The sequence below is a fragment of the Gymnoscopelus braueri genome, assembly GCF_963280865.1.
Source record: "Gymnoscopelus braueri genome assembly, chromosome: 12".
In the NCBI taxonomy this organism is placed as follows: Eukaryota; Metazoa; Chordata; class Actinopteri; order Myctophiformes; family Myctophidae; genus Gymnoscopelus; species Gymnoscopelus braueri.
The window spans coordinates 22,828,534-22,853,533 of record NC_137614.1 but is presented as its reverse complement, the minus strand read 5'-3'; the positions used below and the strand labels follow the sequence as shown (position 1 = coordinate 22,853,533).

Below are 25,000 nucleotides of genomic sequence, written 5' to 3'. Positions count from 1 at the left end.
AGCCTGAGCTATAACACTGAGCTATGTTCAACACAGAGAGAGGGACAGACAGACAGACAGACAGACAGACAGAGTGAAAGGAGACGAGGAAACAGAGAGACCGAGAAAAGGAGGGAGATATGAAGATATCAAACTGATACCTGGCCAGCCTATTTGAATGATGCTGACTGTGTGTCACCCTATACAGTCTCAGAAACCGAGAGATGGGAACGAACACACACACACACACACACACACACACACACACACACACACACACACACACACACACACACACACACACACACACACACACACACACACACACACACACACACACACACACACACACACACACACACGTGTGGGTGGATGTTCAGGCTTTTTTTTTTAAAATGTGTCGGAACACTTGGATGAATGATGGTGGTTATCCGCGGTTAACCGTAGCATGATATCATATCAATATATCTACACGGTACAAGAATGCTGCAGTTCACATTACCACTTCCACACAGATGCAGTACACTGTAAAATCCTGAATGTCAGTTTAAATCTGAGAGTGTACAAATGGAAACAAATGGATTGGATTTACGAGTCCATTTGGTTATAGTTGCACACTTTCAGAGTTAAATGAACACTTCCAGTGTATTTAAAAATTGAATGGGTGGATTGCCATGAAACTTGCTGAGCGCCTTCATGCCCCCCAGACGATAAAGCCTAACAGTGATTTATACTTGGTTGCATGCCGTGTCATGCACTTAAAATAGCAGATCTACATGCGTACGCTCACAACGCATTGTGGATTTGTGGTTCGATGTGCTGTGAACTTTGTCAGTGTCTGACCAGCTGACCAGTGTCCAGAACACTGGATATACAGGTCAGCTCCTGGGTATGAATGTGTAACTCGATGTTGCAGATATTATGTGGAAAGAGAGTTTTGAACTACTGTTACAGTACCTCAGCATAACAAACACACACACACACACACACACACACACACTGTACTGTTACAGAGTCTCTGGGGGGGGGGGGCAGACCCATAAATATGACCCTGCATGAACCAGAAAGATTAAGGAATGAGAGAAGGGAACAAATAAATGTCAATTATGACTGTGATAACAGTCTGAAAACAGAGGCGTTCTTTCACACCCAGGCCGGCCTGGGGACTGCTGGATGCGCCTCGCCACCCCCCGGATCCAACGTGCCGTCCCGGTATGACCCACCGTTCGGTCGCTATCGCCGTTTTAAGCCAAGAAGCGCAACTCTACAAGCACCGGCCAGCAAAAGCCGCCTGTGTCCGCTCTGAGGAGCACTGTGGACACCACTCCAGAGCATGGGAACTTGGGAGGCGATATCGAACCAATCATTAAAAAACATCCACTCAAACTATGTTGGCATTTTTTACAAGTTAAATACCAGCGAACAGGACGTTTCGTCTCTTTGCTATTGAAAAAGAAAAAAAAACTTTAGAAGCACAGTGAAGCAATTTACTGTAAATGGATGGGCTGGGAGAATACAGTATATTGGTACTGAAATGGTAGCATACAATTATGCCATCAATGTCATTACGACAACGTTACGACAAAGAACCCCTTATCTGAGAGAGAGAGATAAGCAGGGCCCCGCACTACATACAGTATATTTAATTGTATACAATTGTGTTTTATATGAAACGTCTTTTTTTCAAAGCTATCTCACCATATTTAGCTGATTGTCTCATCAACATCTGATGACCATTGAGAGATCTGAGACAAGCTTGAAGTATTCCACAGATTTTTCTTTTAAGTGATGCTGCAGCCATGATGGCTTCATAGATTAGTTTAACAGCACTATCATCAATGCTGTGTAGATTAAATGTTTTTGGTTTGTTTGCTTGATTGGAAAGGACCTTTTCTAATAATAATATGATGGATTTATATGTATTTTTAGACCCCAAAAAATGTTTAGGAAAACAAATCCCATCGCACAACAAAGTTGTCAGAATCCCTGAAGTAACTCTGAGGACCCCCAATGTGTCGCGGACCCCCTGTTGAAAACCCAAGGATGTGCTGTTCAGATATGCATCATTAAATGTGATCCATGCTGGAGCGGGCTGATAAGCAGTTTGATTGATACACTGTGCCGTTTCACTGGGATTCAACAGACTGATCTGTATTCAGCCTCTATCATCACCACCAGGTCCAGGTAGCATGGTGGGTGTGTGTGTGTGTGTGTGTGTACCTATGGAGTGTGTATGTTCTGGTGCATCTATCTATCCGTTTAATGTCTCTGCATGTGTATATGAATATATTGTGCGTGGCTGTTTCTGTATGTATCTCTATCTGTGTGTGAGTGCATGCGCACACACGTGCATGCGTACGTACGTGCGTACATGTGTGCGTATGCATGTGTAGCTAGAGGCTATGAGCGCTCCATCTCTCAGTAGAGCTCATTTAGTTTGCCCATCCAGCGCAGGGCTAGCCCAAGTGAACTCTGACTTGTCTGTCTGTCTGTCTGACTGACTGACTTGGGATCAGAGTTGCGGATTGGGACCTCCCTGGCCAGTAGTAGAATATTCCTTTCTCTAATGGGACTCTCTCCCTTTGTTCCTCTCTCCATACTCTGTACTGTGCTGTGTATATATACATATATTACTAGCTGCCTGTTTGAATTCATTGATTGGCAGACTGATCTGACTGGTTCTCCATCTGAACAGGCTATCGTACTTAACAATTGATTGAATTATTGACCACCACTCTGACAATCAGTCTGCCTGGTTAGTCAGTGGACTGGTCGACTGGTTTGCCTGACTGATTGTTTCATATACTGGCTGGGCTGCCTGGTAGGCTGGCTCTCCAACGGGCTGGTTAGTTACTGGTACTCTAAGTTAACTGATACTCATTTAACTGGTTGCCTTCTTGCTGAATGCCTGTATAATTGGTTACTTGATTAACTGGCTGACTGTATCTGCCTGATTTTAACATTGACTACTGAGTGAAATATTTCACTCTAAGCACACACACACACACACACACACACACACACACACACACACACACACACACACACACACACACACACACACACACACACACACACACACACACACACACACACACACACACACACACACCCTTGTCAGTCCATCGCAAGTGAAGACGGAAGGAGCTTCCTTGTGCAGCGATGAGTCTGTCTGTGGCTACGGCTGCTGGTGATGGTGCCAGTATAGATGACTGTGAAGCCAGATTCTATACATAATATGCACATATCTTTCCGCAGCTTGGACATGTGAGGCCTGGGTGGGGGGTGGGGGTGGTGCTGAGTCAGTGTTACGGAGTGTTCGCTGGCTCTGTGCCGTCCGTCATTTGTTGCGTGTGTTGAGCCTGATTTATACTTAGTTGCACGTGGGTGTCCTGCACTGAAAATAGGCGATCTACAAGCTCACAGTACGATGCGTTGTGAGTGTAACTCGGGCTTTGTGAGCTTGTAGATCGGCTAATTTTGGTGCACGACACCAGCACGCAACTAAGTGTAAATTGTGTGTATGATCCCAGCATGGCATTATGGAGTGACATCATAGTTGATGATTTACTGTAGCAGCTGACTCCAGATCATTATAGGGTTGATGTTGCACCTCTTCAGCGCCCCTTTCAGCTGATCCTTCTATTGTAGCTTTTTCCCAACAGGCTGTTGCCTGTCAGGAGCTGTCCCTGCCGAATTATATTGCCGAACAACAGGAACGGCCTCCACGATGCTTGTAGATCTGCTATTTTCAGTGCACAACACAGGTGCGCAACAGAGTATAAATCAGGTATTAGTACGCTGGGGGGGAAGTATGGGGAACACAGTCCTCCCAGGAGGATGTTGCATCAAGGCGTCTGATGTGGCAGCGATATGACTCTACAGGCTTCAGAACCATACAGCAGTGTTGACACGCACGCATGCACGCACACGCACACACACACACACACACACACACACACACGCGCACACGCACACGCACACACACACACACACACACACACACACACACACACACACAGCTTTGTAGACTGCGACTCTCCTTGAAGTTCTTCAATGGTCGTTTTCAAAGAGGCTAGAGGCCAGTTGTCGATGGTGAATTCGAGAGGGGTAGGAGATGATAATCTCTCTTGGGCAATGACTTCTGTTCGTTTGGTGTTAATCACAAGACCTTGTGAGTGGTATACACACAACCTCAGTGTACACACATTCCTCTACACAGAAGGGTGACAAATAAGGATTTCTCTCTCTCTCCCTCTCTCTCCTCTCTATTATTTAACAGTAGCGTTTACCTCCAGTCAGAGTTAATGTGATGTGACAGGCATGGAACTATCGCAATCACTTTTAATGCAGGCTGCAGGAGACCACTCAGGCATTACTAGCTGATTCAGAGTGGGTCAGTTTGTGCGTGTGTGCGTGCGTGTGTGCGTGTGTGCGTGCGTGCGTGCGTGCGTGCGTGCGTGCGTGCGTGCGTGCGTGCGTGCGTGCGTGCGTGCGTGCGTGCGTGCGTACGTTCGTACGTGCGTGCGTGCGTGCATAAACTATGGTATACAAAATATATGGGTGATGATAATGTTGCTGTCCTCCACTCCTGCAGCGTGTGTGCACATGTATGTAGACCTGAGAGGAAGAGGGTTCAGGCTTCCAATTACCTTTATAACCCACCTGTTAAATCCATCATTAACCTGGATTGTCAATTTCAAACAAATAATAATAAACAAATAACTTTTTATAGATACAATTATAAATACAAAATTATATATACAGTAGGCTATTTTTGAAAAAAAAGTCAAATGTTACAAATCTGGACACATAAGCTGCATAATTTCCAAACATTATGTCAACTAAAAAGTAAATAATGGCCAATATATCAGTCAGGCTCAAGTCTGTACAGCTGTGTCTAGCTGTCTTCTCTGAAGCAACATAGTGACTTTTTCATTGCATCCAAGTAGGGATGCAAATGATCAATTAAACAATTCATCGATAGCTGGTTCACGTTATTGAGCGATTATCGATTCATTGTTAAGCTGTGATTTTCCTGAGAACCTGAATTTACTAGTACTAGCACAAACTGAATAGTAGCACCTAAGAAAACGCTGAAACATTATGTCCTGAAAATACTGGTTCTTAAATTAATCACACAAATGCCCCTGTAAACTAATTATTGTCAACTTTAAAATATTAACCTCTCATGTACAGTATTATGTACAGTATTATGACAGGATATTAGGATATTATGGGTGTATGTTTGGATTCCAATACACTAAAGAGAAAATCTGTTAATTTACCCTAGTGTAACTCAGAGTGTACAAATCTAACCAAATGGACCCGTAGGGGTCTGTTTCGGGTACATTTGTACAATCTTAGAGTTCAATGAACACTGAGGATTTTACAGTGTAGAAGAATAGTTCTAGCTAATGATTGACTCACATATAAACCAAGCCAGGGGAGTCGGGACTGTTAACAGTTCAATCTACAAACAGCTAGCTAGGCTCTCCTCATAAATCATGGTCTTAGAGCCATGAGGGACAAGTTTACAGAGGAGACAAAAACATGTTTGTTAGTATCTGCAATTCAGTTAGTGAGTCTAACTGAAAAATGAAAAAGTGAGTCAACCAACCAACCAGCAAGCCACCACGCAACCCGTTAAGAAACCAGCCACATAGGCTTTGATGCTTGACAGTGATTGCCGGGCCCGGCGGACCTTTGCTGCGTGTCACTACCAGACTCGCCCTGTTTCCTGTCTCTCTCCACTGTACTCTCGAATAAAGGCTAAAAGCCCCAAAAATATCTTACAAAAAGAAACCAGTATAGAAATCACTATCCAATAATTCAGACAATCAGAAAGTCTGCCAGTCCATCAGCCAGCGTGTCAGCCCATCAGAGCTCCAACATTTAACCAGTTATTCAGCTCAGGCAGTGGCTGTGCAGTGTGTGCACCATCCATTCACATACGTCATTCATTCAGTCCAACAACCAGTCAGTCAGTCAGTCAGTCAGTCAGTCAGCTAGTCCAGGGCTTCCTACACCTTTCCATGCCAAGGACCGCGAAATAACCATAGCATTTAGCTGTGCCCCCCCTATTGCGAAATGGCTTTAAGAAACCCCAAACAAACCTGAAAAGAGCATAAATAGCCAATCTACAGGCTCACAACCCCTCACATTGTGACGCCTGCTGAGGTGGTAGATCGCCTATTTCCGCTATTCATGAAAAATGGTGGAAAATGTTGCACGCACAAAACAAGGAGGTCAGGTTTGAAGTTGTTAAACTGGAACAATAATCTTATAAATTGAATTTTAAGTAAAAAAATATATATACAATTATGTATATATTTTTTACGTCCGTCCCCCCGTCCCCCCGTCCCCCCACCCCAGGTTAGGCTCCCCCTGGCGGCAAACCAGTCAATTAGTGAGATAGTCAGCTTGCCAAACAGCCTGTGTTCAGTCAACCAGTGGGTGGGTCATTGGGTCCCTCTCTGACAGCTAGCAGGAGCAGGGTTGCTGGAGATTAGCGAGTGTCCAACACTCCTACCCCTGCCTAATCCAGTCAGCCACAAATCTGCCACAAGTATGACGATTAACCCCTTTTCCCCAGCAGGAAGCAATCCCAGCAACACACAGCAGGGATTAGTGAACGCAAAGGTCACCGTGGGACCAAACTAGTTTCACCCTGCTACGACACCATACAGCAGCACTGAGGGGCTCCACAGAGAGGACAATGTGATTGTGAAAACTAATTCTAGTCAATTCCTTCTAGAAACTGTACACCGGCGATTCCTCGCTCATATTTCTGTATTCATTCAAAGAAGAAAAGCCACAACTGCTAGAAAACAAAGCGAAATTCAAATTCATTATATTTCAGAATTCAGAAACGTTTCCCAAAAGAACCCAATTAAAGATGTGGCACTTAAACAACAGTCTATACTAAATTATCCATTAATCAGAGTAAATAATACAAATGGGAACAATTACATGGTATCACACAGGTTAATGTAAATAAGGACAAGAGACAGAATGTGAACATAAAAACCATCCACCATCCATCAAACAACTTACAGGGTGGACATATTCCACATGTACATTTATCCTGCAGATACTAGTTTGGGGAAATTAAATTGAAAAATATATATATATATATATCTCACTGCTGGTTTGCTTAAACAGTAAAATCCTCAGAGTTAATTTATCCATTTGTACCTCAGAGAGTGTACCCATGGAACCAAGTGGACCTTTACAGTCCATTTGGTTCCATTTGTACACGCTCAGAGTTAAACTAACACGCCGTATTTATCACCTCAAGTCAGTGATAGTGCAGCTCAGTGAAACTCTTTAGACAACACTACCGAGGGGGACAGCTGTAATGACACTATGATGACACAGGAACCTCTTGTTGCCAGGAAACATTTGAATTGATTTTTGATCCCGTGACTCATTATGAGTGCTCATTGCTGGAAGCGTTCTGCACCGTTCCCAAATTCCATTTGGAAATGTTGAGAGGAAGAGTTTTAATGATATGCTCAGGCTATTGGACAGAACACGTTCCTACTGAGCTGCAGTCGGCGATCGAACCACAGACCTTCTTGTTACAGGACACGACTGTTTTGACCCCCCCCCCCCCGCCGCCGCTCCTACAGACAATTGGCTCTTATACGGCGCCTGGCTCCTGGCCGGACTGAATAAGTGAGCCATCATGTTCAACAGATTGACTTGTCTGTCTGTGAGTTGCCTGCCTCCCAAATGACCAGAACTGACTATCAGTCTGTCATATTATGTGTCAGAGAGAGAGAGAGAGAGAGAGAGAGAGGGGGAGAAAAAGACAGAGAGAGGGGGGAGGGAGGGAGCTACAGCACAGCCCGAGTGAGATTCACTGCACAAGGAAGACAGGGAAAGACTGAAAGAGTGACAGCAAGCCAGAGAGACGGGGAGAAGAGAGAGAAAGTACACACTCCAGACTATAGAAAAGTAGAGGACAATGGGGGAGGAGGAGTGCGTGACTTGAGGGAGATGAGAGAAGTCATAGAGGAGCAGAGCTTTGCTCCAGTATTACAAAGCACATCTCTGTTGGGACGCTGTGGTTCCGCTGGCTGAGCACCACACACACACACACACACAGACACTCACACGCACGCACGCACGCACGCACGCTCGCGCCATGCTTGCCAGGCATTACTAGTCCACCACAGAGCAGAGTCATAGTGATTGGTTGTCATGCAGGGTGTCGCCAGAGTAATTAAAGTGAAACTTTTATTTTTTTTGTATTACATAATTAAAAATTGTATTATTTTATTGTGTGAATGTTACATTCTCAAATTTGACAAGGTTTAGGAGATTCTTTAGGACACAAAAATTAGACTTGCTGAGAACATGTCATACAGTAATGTAGATATGGAATTCATTCAGAATATTGTATCATTTTCTTATTGAGTATACATAAATCTTAAACGGTACACCAGCTGAATCGTGGGAAACTTGTTGTAAGAGCTTTATGAAGAGGTCAAAATACATTAGACTGAGGAAGAGGCATTTCAATATAACAGCAGGCTACTTAGATCATCTAGGCTAAATAAAGGACCAATGAAAAAAAATATGAATTATGGTTCTAACAACATGTTTACATTATTGGTGTAGTAAAGATGTGATAGATTTACTACAGTTTAAGTGGAAAGCTTAAGCTGTAGCCAACAAATTGATATTTGGAGTAAGCCCATTAATAAATGGATTAATACACTAAACCTACAGTACATACAATCTGACATTACTGGCCCACAATACACTTACTGTAAAACAGATAGTGGACCTTTAAGGCATCTGGAAAGAACAATTAGTTTGTATTTGGGATTATGCCGTCATCTTTGGTACGTCTGAGGTGGATTAGCCCTGCTCCTCATCTTAATCCCAAGGACGGCCCGTGATGAACCAGCCAATATGGAAGGCAGAGTTGACCAAATAAAATGTAAATCTAATGCCATGTCCATAAGAACAATATCACTCAGGCAGCCAAGCGCTGAGCGGCCAGTTCTTTTGCCTAATCTCTGTTTTAGTTTATCTCTGCCAGTGTCTGAACAAAGCGTGTCCACTCGTCATTACGTGGAACAGCGATTTGCTCTCCTAACATGACAAAAGCCAGCTTTCAGGCTGACCAAATTAACCAATTTTCAACCTAAATCACATTGTTCTGTACTGCTGCTACCCTGAACAGAGCTCCCTCGTAAAATATATCTTCTATCTCAAAGGGATTTTCACCTGTGTAAATAAAAGTCAAATAACATTGTTCTCTTATGAGGAGATCAATAATACAGTGCAAAATGATGATCTCAAAACGCATAAATTCACATAAATGAGCATACAGAATGAATGCCGATATGTCAGCCAAACCGATAAATTGCTCTGGAAATTGTCAGGAAACCAATCTTGGTTTCCTGACACTTGCTGTGAGGTCGCATGAAGAGGCACTCTCGCTGTGTGAGGCCCTGCCTGCTTACTACATAAGCTTTGCTAAAAGCTGTGAGAGAAGCTGGTTTTGATGTGTAAAGACTTCCACACGTGAGCAGAATGCTGGCCGGAGGGAATACGGTTTGTTGATGAGACTGAGGCAGGGAAATTCATACATCAAAGCCTCACATCTCAGTGTACATCATAATGAATATCAGCTGAATAACTCTGTGATAATGGTGTTACCATGTCCTCACAGATCTGCAGGAGACTTTCGAATGAGTGTCCATCTGCAAGAGCGGCTGGTAAAGAATACAAATAAATATCACCATCCTTTCTCGTTGTTCTGCCAGCCAAACAGGTTGTTGGCCTAGATAAGAACTAATTGATTGGTTACCTGCCAAAATAGCTGGTAGAGTTGACCAATGCCAGCCAATGCCAGCCAAATCTAATTTAATATAACTACAAGCAGGGATAAAACATATCCTCACCGGTGATAAATATGAATGACTAGAAGGCGGGTATCAAAAGCAGAGGCATGGATCCCCCCAGCACACACACAAATTGAACCCTACTTTTACTAACGGCACTTGAATATACTGTATGTACATATGCATACTAAAATGTAGTTGATTGTGTTACATGATGATGTGTACATACTCTGAATGTAAAATGTAGAATGACATACACTACAGTATGATAAATCCAGTGACACTGAGCCCGAGCAAAATGTCCCTAAGGGGACAATAAAGTATTATATTGTATCGTATTGCATCGTGCTTTGTACACTGAACTAGTTCAAAATATCTTCAGCTTGTTACTTAACTTCTCACCCACTGGGCTAGATTTCCACTCACTGTTAAATCTCTCACATCAGAGGGTCCCACTGGTTTAGTCAATTTGTTTACATTTAAAAGTGCTCACTGTTTGACCCATCCTTGTTTTCTGCCCCCACTATTAAGGCTAGGGCGCTGCACAATCCCCTGAGGCAATGCAAATCAAACACTGAGCTAGCGCGCAGCAGGCAGGACTAATCAAGCCCTGAGCACAGGGGAACTTCCCGCCGTGCAGAGAATACCCTGTACATGAAAAGGCAGCGCTACTAGAGCGCCATGTGCTAATTAAGCACCGTTAAAGGCCATCTCTCTGTATTCTGTTGACACTGCTCATCAAGCAGAGCCCAGTGGGTCCACTGAACTATCCATGACCAATACTTATGAGCTACACAGTTCCCATCTGTGAGAATAGACCAGGCTAGAGAGCGAAGCACTGATACTTCTAAGTTATGTGCTTAGATTCCAACTAAGCCCATCCATTCTACAGTATAGACTCCGGGCATAGGGAGGAGTCGAGGAGGAGCCTAGCTACCAGTGACGTATTTCGGCGGCCATTTTATATAGGGTCGTATCAACAGCTGGCCGTATCAACAACATCATTGACAGCTACTCACAACGTCTCCTGAACACACAGTCTGTGTAAAGTCTACAACACATACACACACAATGCGTGACAGAGACATACCATACAGAGAGAAGCTGAACGCGGATGCAAAAGCACGCTACCTGGAAAAAATGTCATTACATCTGTGCCCCAGATCATGTAATGACAGTGTGCCCAGTCAGAGTCACAATCATTCATTTCATAGACTGGTTCACCTGAACCGAAAATAAAATATAGTCATCTTGAGTACTGATTATTTATATATTATTATTGATATTATTAGCGAAGTATTATTATTATTATTATTATACTGTTCATTCATTAATCATTGAGCTAGTAAGTGAACTGAACGGAACCTGTGTTGCCAGATTTTGCGAGAGAAATAAGCAACCAGGTCTATGAAAACAAGCCCAAAAGAAGTGGCTTAGTGACATCAGCTACTTGAAAATAGCCGATCTACAAGCTCACGTGAGCTTGTACATAGGCTATTTAAAATAAACTCTTGCAATAAAAATTTTTTTTTTAAACATTCTAACAACACAAATGCTCCCTGGCACAGAACATTTTCATGAAAATATTTGAAAACCACTGGTTTAAATAAAATAAAATAAATTGGAAGCAAGCCTAAATAAGCAAGAACACTTTATAAATAAGCCACACAAAAAAACGCAACCCGCAACTACCAATTTTACAAGCAACTTTACAGAAAAAGCCAGAAAAAGTTCTGCCCAAAGTCGCTTATAATTAGCCGACATGGCAACGCTGATTCTCATCCACACTCGGTCTCATCAACACAACATGTTTATATTTTTATTGTGTGCTGTCATGCTTGTTTGAGCACAGGTAGAGAGCCTAAATGTGTTTGTTTCATTGTATTTAAGATATTCGATATCAATTCTTTTTTTTTAAATGCCAGATTTAGCTAATACGGCCGTAAACGTCCCATTCAAACTGCTAGCTTAGCCACTAGCCACTTAGCCGGCAGGAACACCGGTGCTCTGCTCTCTGCGACTCAGCACAACAGATGTATATATTTTTATTGTGTGCTGTCATGCTTGTTTGAGCACAGAAGCATATGTGTTAGAGATTATACAAGTTAGATATAGATAGAAGAGAGATGGAAGATAATGTACACCGTCTACACTTGCTGCTTGCTGAACGAGCACAGGACTACAACGCGACCAGATAGATAGAAGAGAGATGGAAGATAATGTACACTGTCTACACTTGCTGCTTGCTGAACTATGAGCACAGGACTACAGAGTGATGTACCAGGATGTACCAGCGTGACCAGATAGATAGTAGAGAGATGGAAGATCATGTACATTGTACACCGTCTACACTTGCTGCTTGCTGACTACAGAGTGGTGTACCAGCCATAGAGTTAACTCAAGGGTACCAGCGCGACCAAACAAGCTTTAGTACAATGGCGGCCAAAGTGGGCGGAGTTAACGGAGTGACGTAACCTGTGACGTACCTATGCCCTTTCTCTATATAGTATACTCATGGGTGCAGCAAGAAACTGAAAGCTGACGTTGAGTTAGACAACATAAGTACAGTCAAAAGTAAATGTAAAGAGAAGGTAAGTTCAGTTACTCTGTCTGTTGTTGATTCATCTGGGATAAGTTCATATCAAAGACACTTTCAAGCTTTGATATTTATTCACTCCAACATTAAACCATGATAAAATATTAGTTTCACAATAGTGAGCTGCAACAGCAAACAGAATCTTGAGCTCAAAATCTCCAACTTTATACACACTAACATGTATTATTCCATGTATTCTTTTTTGTATTGTTAGGGCCTGAGGAGCTCCCCTGAGGGGATACAGGAAGAGTGGGCACCTAAACACTGTGGGCACCTCAATGTAAAATTGGCTATTTTTTTCAGAAATGTCAAAAAACATTAAGAATTTGGGAAATGGTTTGAAGTAATGTATACATGATTTGACCATGCACAGTACATCATCAGACATAAATATACCCTTTAACTTCTGGTTTATGCCCATAATGACTGGCTAGCCACAAGTTTTGTAGCAATTGTAGAAATATTAGGTCTTAAATGTCAAATGTTAAAGCATGTTTAAATCATGTAGACTCTACATTACTTCAGAACATTTTCAGGTGGACACACTGTTTAGATGCCCACTCTTCCGGTTACCGTGACGATATGTTTTCTTTTTACATTATTCAAACATGGTTGTTGTTTTTTGTACGGAAAATAGTAGATCTAAAAGCCTAAGCTTTTAAAGTATAAAACAGGGCTTACGTGATTAAAACCAGGAAAACACAACACTCGCAAAACTCCAGATGATATCTACTAGTCTCATATCTCGATATTGATGTATTGATATATTGCCCAGCCCTATGTCAGAGATAAATGAACACTGAGGATTTTACTGTAAATCACGCCACGGCGACTTCAGCTCAGATGGACAGGTATCAGACAGATATCATTGACGTTAAAACATGACCACGCCAGCACATCTGCACTGCACCCAATAACCCACAGCTCTCCACAAAGGTACAGTTACACAAAGGCTCACTGAAGAAGAACACACTGCCTCCCTTTTCAGAGGGCCATTGAGGGAGAGTCTTGACAGCCTCATTGTTAGCGAGAGATTGGAGCACTTTCAGTGCAGGGCTTTGAATGAAGCGTGTGAGACAGCGTGCCAACCGGGTGATTTGGAAGAAAACAGTCACACATCCATTCTGCTGGATATACAGACATGTGTTAAAGCAAGAGAAAACATGATTAGACCTTGACAACACAGAGTAGAAGAAGAAGGAATGTCATGCAGAAGAAAGAAAGAAAGAAAGAAAGAAAGAAAGAAAGAAAGAAAGAAAGAAAGAAAAGGTATAGACTAATCGATAGACAGAATGATAACAATAGGCCAGCAATCCAGCATACCCAGAGAGAGTGTGAGTGGAAGACAGAAAGACACTGACAGAGAAGAAGTAATAAGCAAAGCCTCGCCCAGGGAGATACCAGAAAGAGAGAGAGATTGAGGAACAGATACAGAGAGGGGGGGGGGGGGGTGAAGAGAGACCCATCCCATCCAGAAAGAGAGAGACACACCCCTACAGAGAGAGGAAGAGGACGAAGAGGGGAAAGGGGATTAGCGGGCAGGTTGCTCCCCTCCCCTCCGCTCTCTCCCTCATCCCTTCTTCCTCCCTCCCTCCCTCCCTCCCTCCCTCCCCCTCATCCTCCCCAGCCCCCCTGCTGATCGCTTGGCCAGGTCGGGGGAAAAGTGATGTTATTTTGGAGCTGAGCAGAGTGGGAGCTAAGCAGGCCCTAACTTAAGGCTTTATCCCCTGGAAGAGAAGCTCTTCTCCTCCCCTTCCGTCCCGTAGCAGAAGGCTGGAGTAAGTGTGTGTGTGTGTGTGTGTGTGTGTGTGTGTGTGTGTGTGTGTGTGTGTGTGTGTGTGTGTGTGTGTGTGTGTGTGAGAGAGAGAGAGAGGGGGGGTGTTAAAGAACCCTTTCAAAGACCTTAACCCCTTAGATGCCAGAGACTACAGCAGCATGCTGCTACACCCTGCGTTCCATGTGGAATTTGGCCTTGACAGACGGTATGTTGAAAGGAAAGATGTTCCTGAACTACCTTCAATACAGTAACGCCTGATTTATACTTTGTTGCACGCCGATGTCTCTCACCAAAAATAGCCAATCTACAAGCGCTCAACGCAGGCTACACAGCGCATTGTGAGCTTGTAGATATGATCAAGCTTGTAGACTTGAGCATGTCCATTTTCTGGGCACAAACAAGAATGAATCAGGCTTAATAACTAGAAAGGTGCGCCCAGGCCGGGTGTACTGTAACTCTACATTTGGGAAAGTTTATGACATCATTCATCTATGACATATCCATGATGTATGACTCCATATGACTGCCATTGACTTCCATTATAATATTTAAGTTAAATATTTCAAAAGATATTAAAAAAATGAAAAAATGCATGGAGGCCTTCCTTGGGCTTTGTCAGCAAGCAGAAGACATTTGACAGTGATCTGTCCAGTGGTTTGTGAGATTAAGTCCTGGACGGACAGACAAACGCACTAACACACACCGGGGCGGAAACATAATCTCCCCCTTGCCTTCAGTCTGGCGGAGATAACAAGGTCCGTCTAGAGGCGTGCATAGTTGAGCCATGTGGCTCATCGCCTTTCATCTGGGGTGTCTGGTAATGTTGATCTGTTTGAAGGTCAAATATAACGAAACATCAAGTCACATTATCTTTTTTTCGCCGCAGGACGCCATCATATGACTACGTGCAAATCGGGTTTAAGATGAATAGTTCAGAGGTTATGTACAATGTGTTGGTGAATTGACCTTAACCTTTGACCATCAAATTGTACCATATGTCAGATATTGAGTTAGTGTTGTGATTTGTTGAAGATACAGTCTATAGAGTAACAGTGGACAGAGTGTCATTACATACATTCATTACAATGGTCTCCAATTAGTCTCCAATCACTCCGCAGATCAACTAATAGGGCTTCAGTCCGTTGTTACTCTGACATATCAATCACCAGCATAAATGAGGATATGGTGTAATAAAGAAACCTTGAACCTAATGACTTATTTTTGTGAATATGTTGATAATATACAGTATTTGGAAATAGCAAAACAGGCAATGCTGTGGGGAGAGCAGAAAAAAAAAGCAACTCCATTACAAATGAATAGGAGAAGTATATTCAGGATGTAGGAATTGTAGCTTATAAGACTTTGTCAGATACATGCGGGACCTCCTGTTGGGATCCTAGCAGGTGTACACTGTACGTACAGTACAGTAAGCACTTTACAATCTTACATTTACTCACTACAACTCAACTGAATTGAAGTAACACTGGATAATTCACCCCTGAGCCAAGTGAAAATCCCAGACCAAAGAAACAAGTTTAATCCATTTAATTATAGCCTCCAATCATTTTCCAATGAACCGATGTGAACATTCATATAAGGAATTAAGCTCAATCCACTGAATTCACCACCCTCCAGTGAATTCACCACCCTCCACTGAATTCACCACCCAATCATGTCTCGTTGAACCAAGTTCAAACCATTCACCCCACAAAACAAGCACTAACTGTTAACCACTCAACCATGGAAACTGAGATGATGGGTGTCAATGTCCAAAGACAGATGATGTCTTATACTTATGGGACAAGGGTACAAAGATTTCAATTATGACCACACAGCACCATTTAAACTTTGACCCGCACCACAGTAAACCTTAACCACTCCACCATAAAACGCTGTCTTAGTACCATGTCTGATAATGTGTGTAGCTACAGTGGTGCTTTGCTTACACTCTAGCTATATTAGTCAAATAAAATGACTAAAGACCAAAGTGACTGCAAAAGATTGCTGCTATTTGTTTCAAAAAGCTTTATATACAGTATATGACATGTAAGGCCACAATGTGACATAACTCTGTTTAACACAATGATGTACCCCCTCCAACTGTATATACTTTCCCCATTTTCGTAAACTGTTTTTATGATATTCTGACACTTGCTTTGTCAATGTAAACATATGTTTTCTTATGCCAATACAGCTCCTTAATTTGAATTGCTTGTCATTCATTCTGTTTACATAGTTACATTTTTCTACCCATTCTCTAAACTAGGCAGCATTACAATCCTCCAGATAGCCTACTCTTTTGATGAGATACCTCTGTGCCCACCCAGCAATCAAAACAATAATAGAAAAATTATTCACAACTTTTGAAAATCAGCTGTTACAATTACACAGTAAAATTATCTGCTAAATCTGAAATGTAACCTAATGGACCCGCACATTTGACAGTGTAGGAGAGGAGGAGGCGTGAGGTGCAACAATGTGGCGGCGTGTGCCACGCATTGACAGTGTGTGTGTGCGGGAGGGAGCGTGGTCATTCCGCAGCACCCCCCCCCCCACACCCCCGCCCCCGTGGAGACAGAACAATGTGACACTCACAGTCAGAGAGGCACACTGGCCTACTGCACTCTGCAATTACACAGTCAGCTACTCTCTCATGAATAATCATAATAATAATATCTATAATTATTATTATTATTTAAATAATGATAATAATAATAATAATAATAATAATAATAATAATTGTGGCTACCAATGCCACAAGATCGACCACTAATACTTACTGCCAGTAGTTGTATTATTATAGTCACAATCCATAGCCGAGGACTATATAAGCCCACTATTCTACACTTCTACAACAAACGTACGCCTCATCCATCCAGCCAGTGTTCTAATGATTTGCAGTTGGACCGGCAATAATGCCCTCGCGATAGGAATCGTTAGCTCTACTGTACGCCTTCTAAGCAAAACAGCATGACAACTAAATATCCTAAAACTTGTGCTCCCGATCTATCTCTCTGCGAGAGGACGTGCGAAATGTTCCTTTAGATAAACGTGCGATGTGATGAATTTGCATCGATAATTAATCAGAGCGCCTCATCAATACTGCAGCCAATACACCTCGCATCGCATATTATGTGACCGCAGGATAAAATGCAGGATCGCCAAGAATTCAACGCATGCAGAGCCTGATCATCGCTTCTTCCCTCCTGTCATTTAAAGAGCAGGGGAGAGAAACGGGCTGCTAAGCGCACACCACACACGCACACAACTCGCTCCAAAATAAAAACATAACCCTTTCCTGTACGGATTGATAAAACATACCCCAAAAAAAAAAGAAAACACCTTACCTTCACTCCAACAAGATTTCAAACATGAATGTCGACCGCTCCTCGTTTCTAAAACATTCAACCTCCGGGTTTTATTTGATTTTTTTCCCCTCTCGATTCTTGCTGTGTGCTTTTATTTATTTATTATTTATTTGTATTAAAGGACAATATATCCTGCTATAAGGGGAGGGAGCGCCAGCGCACAGCAGGACCCCTCAAGATTCTCTCTGGCAACCAGCCCCAAAGACGGGGGCGGGGCCACGGGCGATGACATCACACCCAGTGTATGTGAGTGAGTGTGTGAGAGAGGGAGAGAGCAAGAGAGGGAGAGGGGGCAGGTCACAGGGCCCATGACGTCACACCCCTTGTATGAGTGTAGTCAATATAAGAGAGTGAGAGAAGGATAGAATTAAGAGTGAGAGACATGAAACATGAAACCCATTGGGAATCCAAAATACTTTGACAAACGAACACCAGAGAATCCAAGGTATAAACATGTTAAGGCAAGACTGGACACCGGATGCAGTATATCAAAGTATATGGAAAAGGTGGCGGAGACCCAAAGACATTACAGGTACCGCAATAATGAGCCCTTCAAACGCCTAAAAGTGCCAAGTCTTGCACAGTTGATACTTCAGGTAGCCTCTTTAGCAGAGCTGAATGAAAGTCTGGATGATGACGAACCACTCAGACAGCAGGATGAGACACCCGCTTCCTATCTATCTATCAGCACAGACACACAGTCTGTGATGTCCGAGGCGGAGGTGGAGGCGGAGGCAAAGGCAAAGGCAAAAGCAAAGGCAGATGCACAGCGTCTGTTTGAGCTGACCATGCCCAAGCCGTCCCCCATGCCGTCACTCCCCCCAGAGAACAACAGAAGGGAACCTGGATACTCCTGCCACTACTCTACCAGGTCCACACTGCTGAGTGTTATAAGTGGAGTGGGAGAGCTGGACATGCTGGACAGGAACAGGAACAAGAAGTGGACCCACAGTCAGACCCACCCGCCAGACATGAATAGTCAGACGCACCAGCTCCCATTGGACAGGAACAGTCAGACGCTGGACAGAAACAGTCAGACGCACCTGCCAGACAAGAACAGTCAGACGCCAGTGACTGCCACCACCACTCCACTGCTGGCTGACAGGACTCAGCCTGAGTCCGCACCGCAGAATGTTCTAAGTGGAGTGGGAGAGCTGTCCGGCGGTCCGACACCGATGACTGTCACCACTCCGCTGCCAATCGATAGCTCCTACCCTGACTGCCCCTACCTGCTGCTGGATGTACGGGACCACGACCAGTATGACCAGTGCCACATCATCGGTGCATACAATTACCCCCTCACCACTCTCTTAACCCATAACATAAACACCAAGGAAATGCGTAGTTTTAAAAACGCTGAAGGGAAGATCATCATTGTGTACGATGAGGATGAGATTATAGCCAGGCAGGCGGGCAAATTAATTTGTGAGCGAGGATTCGAGAATATCTACATGCTCTCCGGAGGTCTCAAGTTGCTTGCTCAGAAATTTCCGGAAGGGATGACAACGGGCTCCTTCCCAGTCTCGTGCCAGCCATCCCCCACATTGGTTGGGGGGAAGAGGCGCTCGGTACCGCAGCCGGAGCCACAGGTCATGGCGGACAGGAGGTGGAGGTTCAACGCAGATGAGCGGTCCAAGATCCAGCAACAGCTAGATGAGCTGTACCAAGGCAGTGAGGCCGACAGTCGCTTGTCCAGCCGACTGTCCATCAACAGTGTCCAGTCCAACGCGTCCAGCGGCAGTAGCAGTAGCAGACAGAGCGTAGCCATGGCCAGGAAAGAGGCTACCAGGGCCCAGAGCTGCAGACCCTGGAGGTGACCCACCTCGGGCGGCCGATCACAACAGGCTGCATGTGTGGACACTCCAATTAGTGCATTACAATTTTCCAGTTTTCATTCATTTTCTGTGTTAGCAGGCCATGAAAAGGACAAATCTAATCTCTATGACAACTACTGTATATTGATAAACTTAAACTAGCCATTGTAGATATAAAAGTATTACAGATTGAGCAACTTGCATGGCCTATTTCTCATCTAAAAGTCAGAAAGTGTTTTTGTTGAACTGTATATAGGTAAAATAAGAGTTTATTTTACCTATAGGGGGCTCAGTTAAAATGTCTAACTAAATGTAACTTTTTGTTCTTTTTTTTTAGGCGACAGCTACAGTGAAAGAGTGGAAAGGCAGCAGGAGAGAGACCGTCACACTGCAGGAAGGACCACCACAGCACCACCCATGTTGCGTGTGCTCCCACCAGACGAGTCCCTGGTGCACCCCACCTAAATGTAAATAAGTGTAAATTCTCATACATGCAACTGGATGGAGCTCTGCAAGTTACAAGTTTATTACGCTTCTGTTGTGGCTGGAAATGAGTGACTCATGACAGCAGTGCCAGCCAGGGGTTATTTGATCAGCAGGTGTTTCCGATCATCTTAATTGTGCTCTCTTCATAGTAGCATGCTTGGTGCTATAGACACGGTGCCAGCAGAGGGAGAAAGAGATGGCTCAATGGTGAAAAGTTCTAAAGCAGTGGTTCTCAAACTTTTGGGGCTCAGGGCACTCCTATATATTTCTTTCACCTACAATTACATTGTTTCTTTTCACTTCATTGCTACATTAACATTTAGCATAACAGTATGTTAGTCCCTACTGTAAGTATTTGTATCATTGTAATGATTATTACTAGTTATTATTATTGTAAGATGATGATGGTGACCACAACATTCACATGCACAGTTGAATAGTATACATTCAACCTCATTTCAATCTTCACCATAGATCTTTGGATCTACAGTATGGTGTGGTATTATGCTGTTTGTCTTTTAAAATACAATATTTTTGAAATTGCTTAATTTGATAGGACAGTGAAGAGACACAGGGAAAAGCGAGTAGGTATCAGAGAAAGGTTAGGCAAGAATCTGAGTTGTGTGGGACTAGAAGCAAACACTGTTTGAATGATTTCAAAACACTGTTTGAATGACAAGAATTGAATGATTATTTTGCAGTCCACTCAACACTTCTGGAATCTTAAGGGGCTACTGTGATCTGATCTGACATTACACACAATTTAATTATCATTTATTGTAGAAACTCATGTCTTGATAGACAACGATATTAAATGTTTTGTGCTCCATCCATCCATCCACCCCATCTTGTTCCGCTCTAATCTGCTCTATCCATCCATCCATCTTCCCTCCCCCTTCAATTTTGACAGGTCTCAGCATCCTATGGGAGATTGTATTGTTACCCGCAATGCAAATTAAAGAAATGGGGAATCCCTTTACTAGGAATAAATTAACTAATTTCTTCATAAATTGGTCACTTGTGTAATTTCACTCGCCAGGGGTACAACATAAACCGATCAAGAGTTTCCATGGAATATGGCTGTGGACTGTTATTATAGTTATTATTGCTGTTGATGTGCATTATACTGTAGTTATTATTGCTGTTGTGTTATTATCCTTGCTGTCAATCTTTGCGTTTCCCCGCTCTCTTTCTACTCTACTCCCTCTTGCTCCTTCTCTCACACACACACACACACACACACACACACACACACACACGCACACGCACACGCACACGGTTGAGGCAGATGCGCCCACCCTAGAGCCGGGTTCTGCTTGAGGTTTTGCCAAATGCTTGCTCAGGGGGCACACGTTGGGTTTCTGCTCTATATATAAAGTGTCTTGAGACGATTCATGATTTGGCACTATAATAACATTTAACTAAATAAATTGAATTAACAAGAGAACAATTTCATAACCCACCAAGGGGCATACTGTATTTCTGAAAAGATGTAAGCCCAGCCCACCACGGTAACTACTGCAGATGACCTGGCTTATTGACAACACCCACAGAGAGAAGAATGAATACTGGAGGAGCTCCATCATAAACAAATGATATAATATTCTCTCATGGAATACAACCACAATGCAAATATGAATCACTTGAACATTACTGTCCCTTTTCTGGGGTGAACATTTGGCAAAAATAGCAGATCTATAAGCAACGCTGCGTTTTGTGAGCTTGTCGATCGGCTATTTCTGGCGAAGAGATTTGATATAGAGGGAAATACTAGACTAGTGTATCTAATATAGAGCCCTGGGGGACCCCAGTAGGGGTTAAGTGGTTAAGCTAATAAATATCAGCAAATAGATGAAGATACAAGACCGAGTAGATATAGATCTATTAGATCCCTGTTTCTCAACATCTGGTCCGGGGACCACCAGGGGTTTGGAATGGACCCTTACAGGTCAGTAACTCTGAGAGTGTACAAATGGAACCAAATGGACCCTAATCAATAACTTAATAAAAATAATCGATACTTTTTTTTAGTATATGATTATAGGTGAAGTCTAAAAAACGTTCCAAAAATTAAAAAAATAGTGAAAATAGGTTAATGTATTTGTTGATATATAACAACACTTTTCCATTATTTGATTATAATCATTATTTTTACCAAGTTGCAGCCCTAAGAGAGAGACACATACTATTATTACTAACATGAACAGAAACATCCAAATACCCAATTACTTTTACAAATAAAACTAGTTTCCAATCTTATGCTATTCCATGCAGCCAATGGGGCTTTTTTAACACACGGTTTTCCCTCAATCTTGGACAAGCAGACACTCCTCTCCAAGTGTGTGAAGCTCTTTTTAAAGCACTGTCGCGATTCTCTGTATATTACATTACAGCAGATAAGACTATATGGTGGCGCTGAAGTGCTTTTTAATTTTCTTCTTACACAGCAGTGACCTTTTCCACTGGGTTCACTCATATTCATAACATAGTGTTTTAATATACACCAGAACGTGTGTGTGTGTGTGTGTGTGTGTGTGTGTGTGTGTGTGTGTGTGTGTGTGTGTGTGTGTGTGTGTGTGTGTGTGTGTGTGTACACGTGTGTACGTGCATGTGTGTGTCTGTGTGTGTGTGTGTGTGTGTGTGTGTGTGTGTGTGTGTGTGTGTGTGTGTGTGTGTGTGTGTGTGTGTGCGTGCACATGAGTCTACACCACAGTATGTGATCACTGAAACATTTACATGCCAAACCTGCCACCTACAGGTGAGTTATTGCACTACAGTCATAGGAACACAACCATGCAATGAAAGTACCACAGCAACTACAGTCAGCACTGGCAAGCGTGCTTATTGCTTCTTCTGCTTAATGCTAGCAGGAAAGTAATGAACCAGTTAAGCCTGCACTGCAGCAAACAGAATTCAGTGTTCATATTTACATATGTGGATCACTGGGCTGATGCTTCTTTTCCACAGTGAGTTAAAAGCGCTGCACGAGTGCCATCATGTGCTGAGATTTAATGCCAGGCAATATTCCTGTGATCCTATCCCTGTTTTTTACGGCATGGCACCAAAGGAGTCAGCTGTCTATAACAGCGTTTGTCTGTATGACCCCCGCCCATATGTATGTGTGTATGTATCCCAAAATCTTGCCCAGAAATGGAGATTTTGCTTGTCTACAGTAACACCATCCAACCCACCCCGTGCGAGGCACCAACAAGGTCAATCGTCCAAAATATGGAGTTGCACACGGTTCCACACTGGCCTCCAAATACTGACTGCACAGGGAAACCATGCTGTCATTCTAGCACCCTGTCTTGTTTTGGGTATATTAAAGACAAACTAATACTCGCAAATACTCCCTCCATCTTATGCAGGGCAGGGAAGTGAAGGGAAAGGGCAGAAGGAAGGCTACTTCAAGGGCATGCCCTTTAAAGATGTAGTAAACTCAACCTGAGACGAAGTCATCGTTTTCTTCTCTTGATACAGATGTGCATGCTGTTAGCAGTGTAGGTCCGACTTAAAAACAACAAAAATGGAATGAATTAAAGAATAAATAAAACATGATGTTTTGTAGAACACCAACTGAAGTGATACATGTTTTTTTTGGGTCCCACCAATCAATCATGATGTGCTGGCTGCCAAAGGGCGTGATGTGAAACATATAGAGTACATACAAATGTACCTTTGATCAATATTAATCTGCTCTGGAGATACTGTACTGCACCATACTGCGTGTGTGTGTGTGTGTGTGTGTGTGTGTGTGTGTGTGTGTGTGTGTGTGTGTGTGTGTGTGTGTGTGTGTGTGTGTGTGTGTGTGTGTGTGTGTGTGTGTGTGTGTGTGTGTGCCCTCGGCATTTGTCCTCTTCAATTTACTAGTCAGGCGTGTTTGTTTGATCAGCGCATCCACACTCAGATCTTTGACAAACAGCAGACATGCCTTTCTGTTTTCATCTTTTTCTGTTATTTTTCTTCAAAACACAGCAGGCAGTCTGTGCCTTTGTTTCTTCACTGGGAAAATATGAACCTGTGCTGCATCGCAATGTAGCCTACACACCTGTCTGTCTTACAGGGGAATTATTCAAAAAGTCAGAGAACTGAACTTCAAAATAATCCGGATACTTCAGTGTGCTAAACCCAAGGACATGATCTTTTAAATGTTTTGGTTTTAGTCCTTGTCAGGGTGGGTGTCACTTGTTTTGAAAGAGCAGACATGTCATTTAGGAATGATGGTGTTGCTTTGAGAGTCTGTCGTGTTTCTCCTCAAGGCCTCCTGACTCCACAGTCTTTTCACAAAGCAGCCTTTATCAAACAACAAAACCATTCTCCCTTTGCTGTGTTCGCCAGTCTTCTAGTAATTATAACACACCAACCCCCAACCAATCTTCCCTGCACGCATACACACACACACACACACACACACACACACACACACACACACACACACACACACACACACACACACACACACACACACACACACACACACACACACACACACACACACACACACACACACACACACACACACACACACACACACGTATGCATGCCTACATGCACACACATAAGCACCCACACACACGCATGCGCGCCGCACACCCACACACACGCACTTTTAGCGTCGCCCAAAAAAATTATGAAATGAGTTTTCTCTGGAGAAAGGTGGAATAATGGGCAGAGAGAGAGAACATAAACCATAATGAAGCACCTCATTCTATCTTTTTAATTCTCGCCCCAACGCCTCCCTTCCCCCATCCCTCAATCCCTCCCCCATTCCTTTCTCCTGCCCTCCTCACAACCCCCCTATCCCTCTCCTCCCCATCTCTACCTCCAACACTCCTCACCCCCCCCCCCCCTCCCACCACTCTTGGCAATTTTCTCGTTGGTTTTCACCCCCACGCGGCACCTATCTCCTTTTTTATGTCCTCTGTTCTCCTTTCCTCTGGTCTGTCAGACTCCACCCTGCCCCTCCTCTCCTCTCCCTTTTCCTTTCTTGTATTCTCTCTCTCTCTCTCTCTCTTCACTTATTCTCTCCTTTCTCATCCGCTCTTTGCACTTGTCATCCCAGTAGTTACAGTCAGAGCTCTCCTCTCCTCTATGGTGCATCTGCTCACCCTCCTTCC

At 43.3% G+C, this 25,000-nt stretch overlaps 2 protein-coding genes across 2 annotated transcripts in view; one reads left to right on the top strand and one right to left on the bottom strand.

The window, feature by feature from the left end:
• nol4lb (nucleolar protein 4-like b) overlaps positions 1–25,000 on the bottom strand; it is a gene marked incomplete at its 3' end in the record, with an annotated part of 153,498 nt that overhangs the window by 77,228 nt on the left and 51,270 nt on the right. The gene's annotated exons all lie outside the window — the stretch shown is intronic.
• LOC308097370 (centrosomal protein of 41 kDa-like) lies at positions 17,973–19,400 on the top strand (the record flags this gene model as incomplete). Its single annotated transcript, XM_080445126.1, has 1 exon — positions 17,973–19,400. One exon carries the CDS (start codon positions 17,973–17,975, stop codon positions 19,398–19,400), a length of 1,428 nt encoding a protein of 475 aa, XP_080301252.1.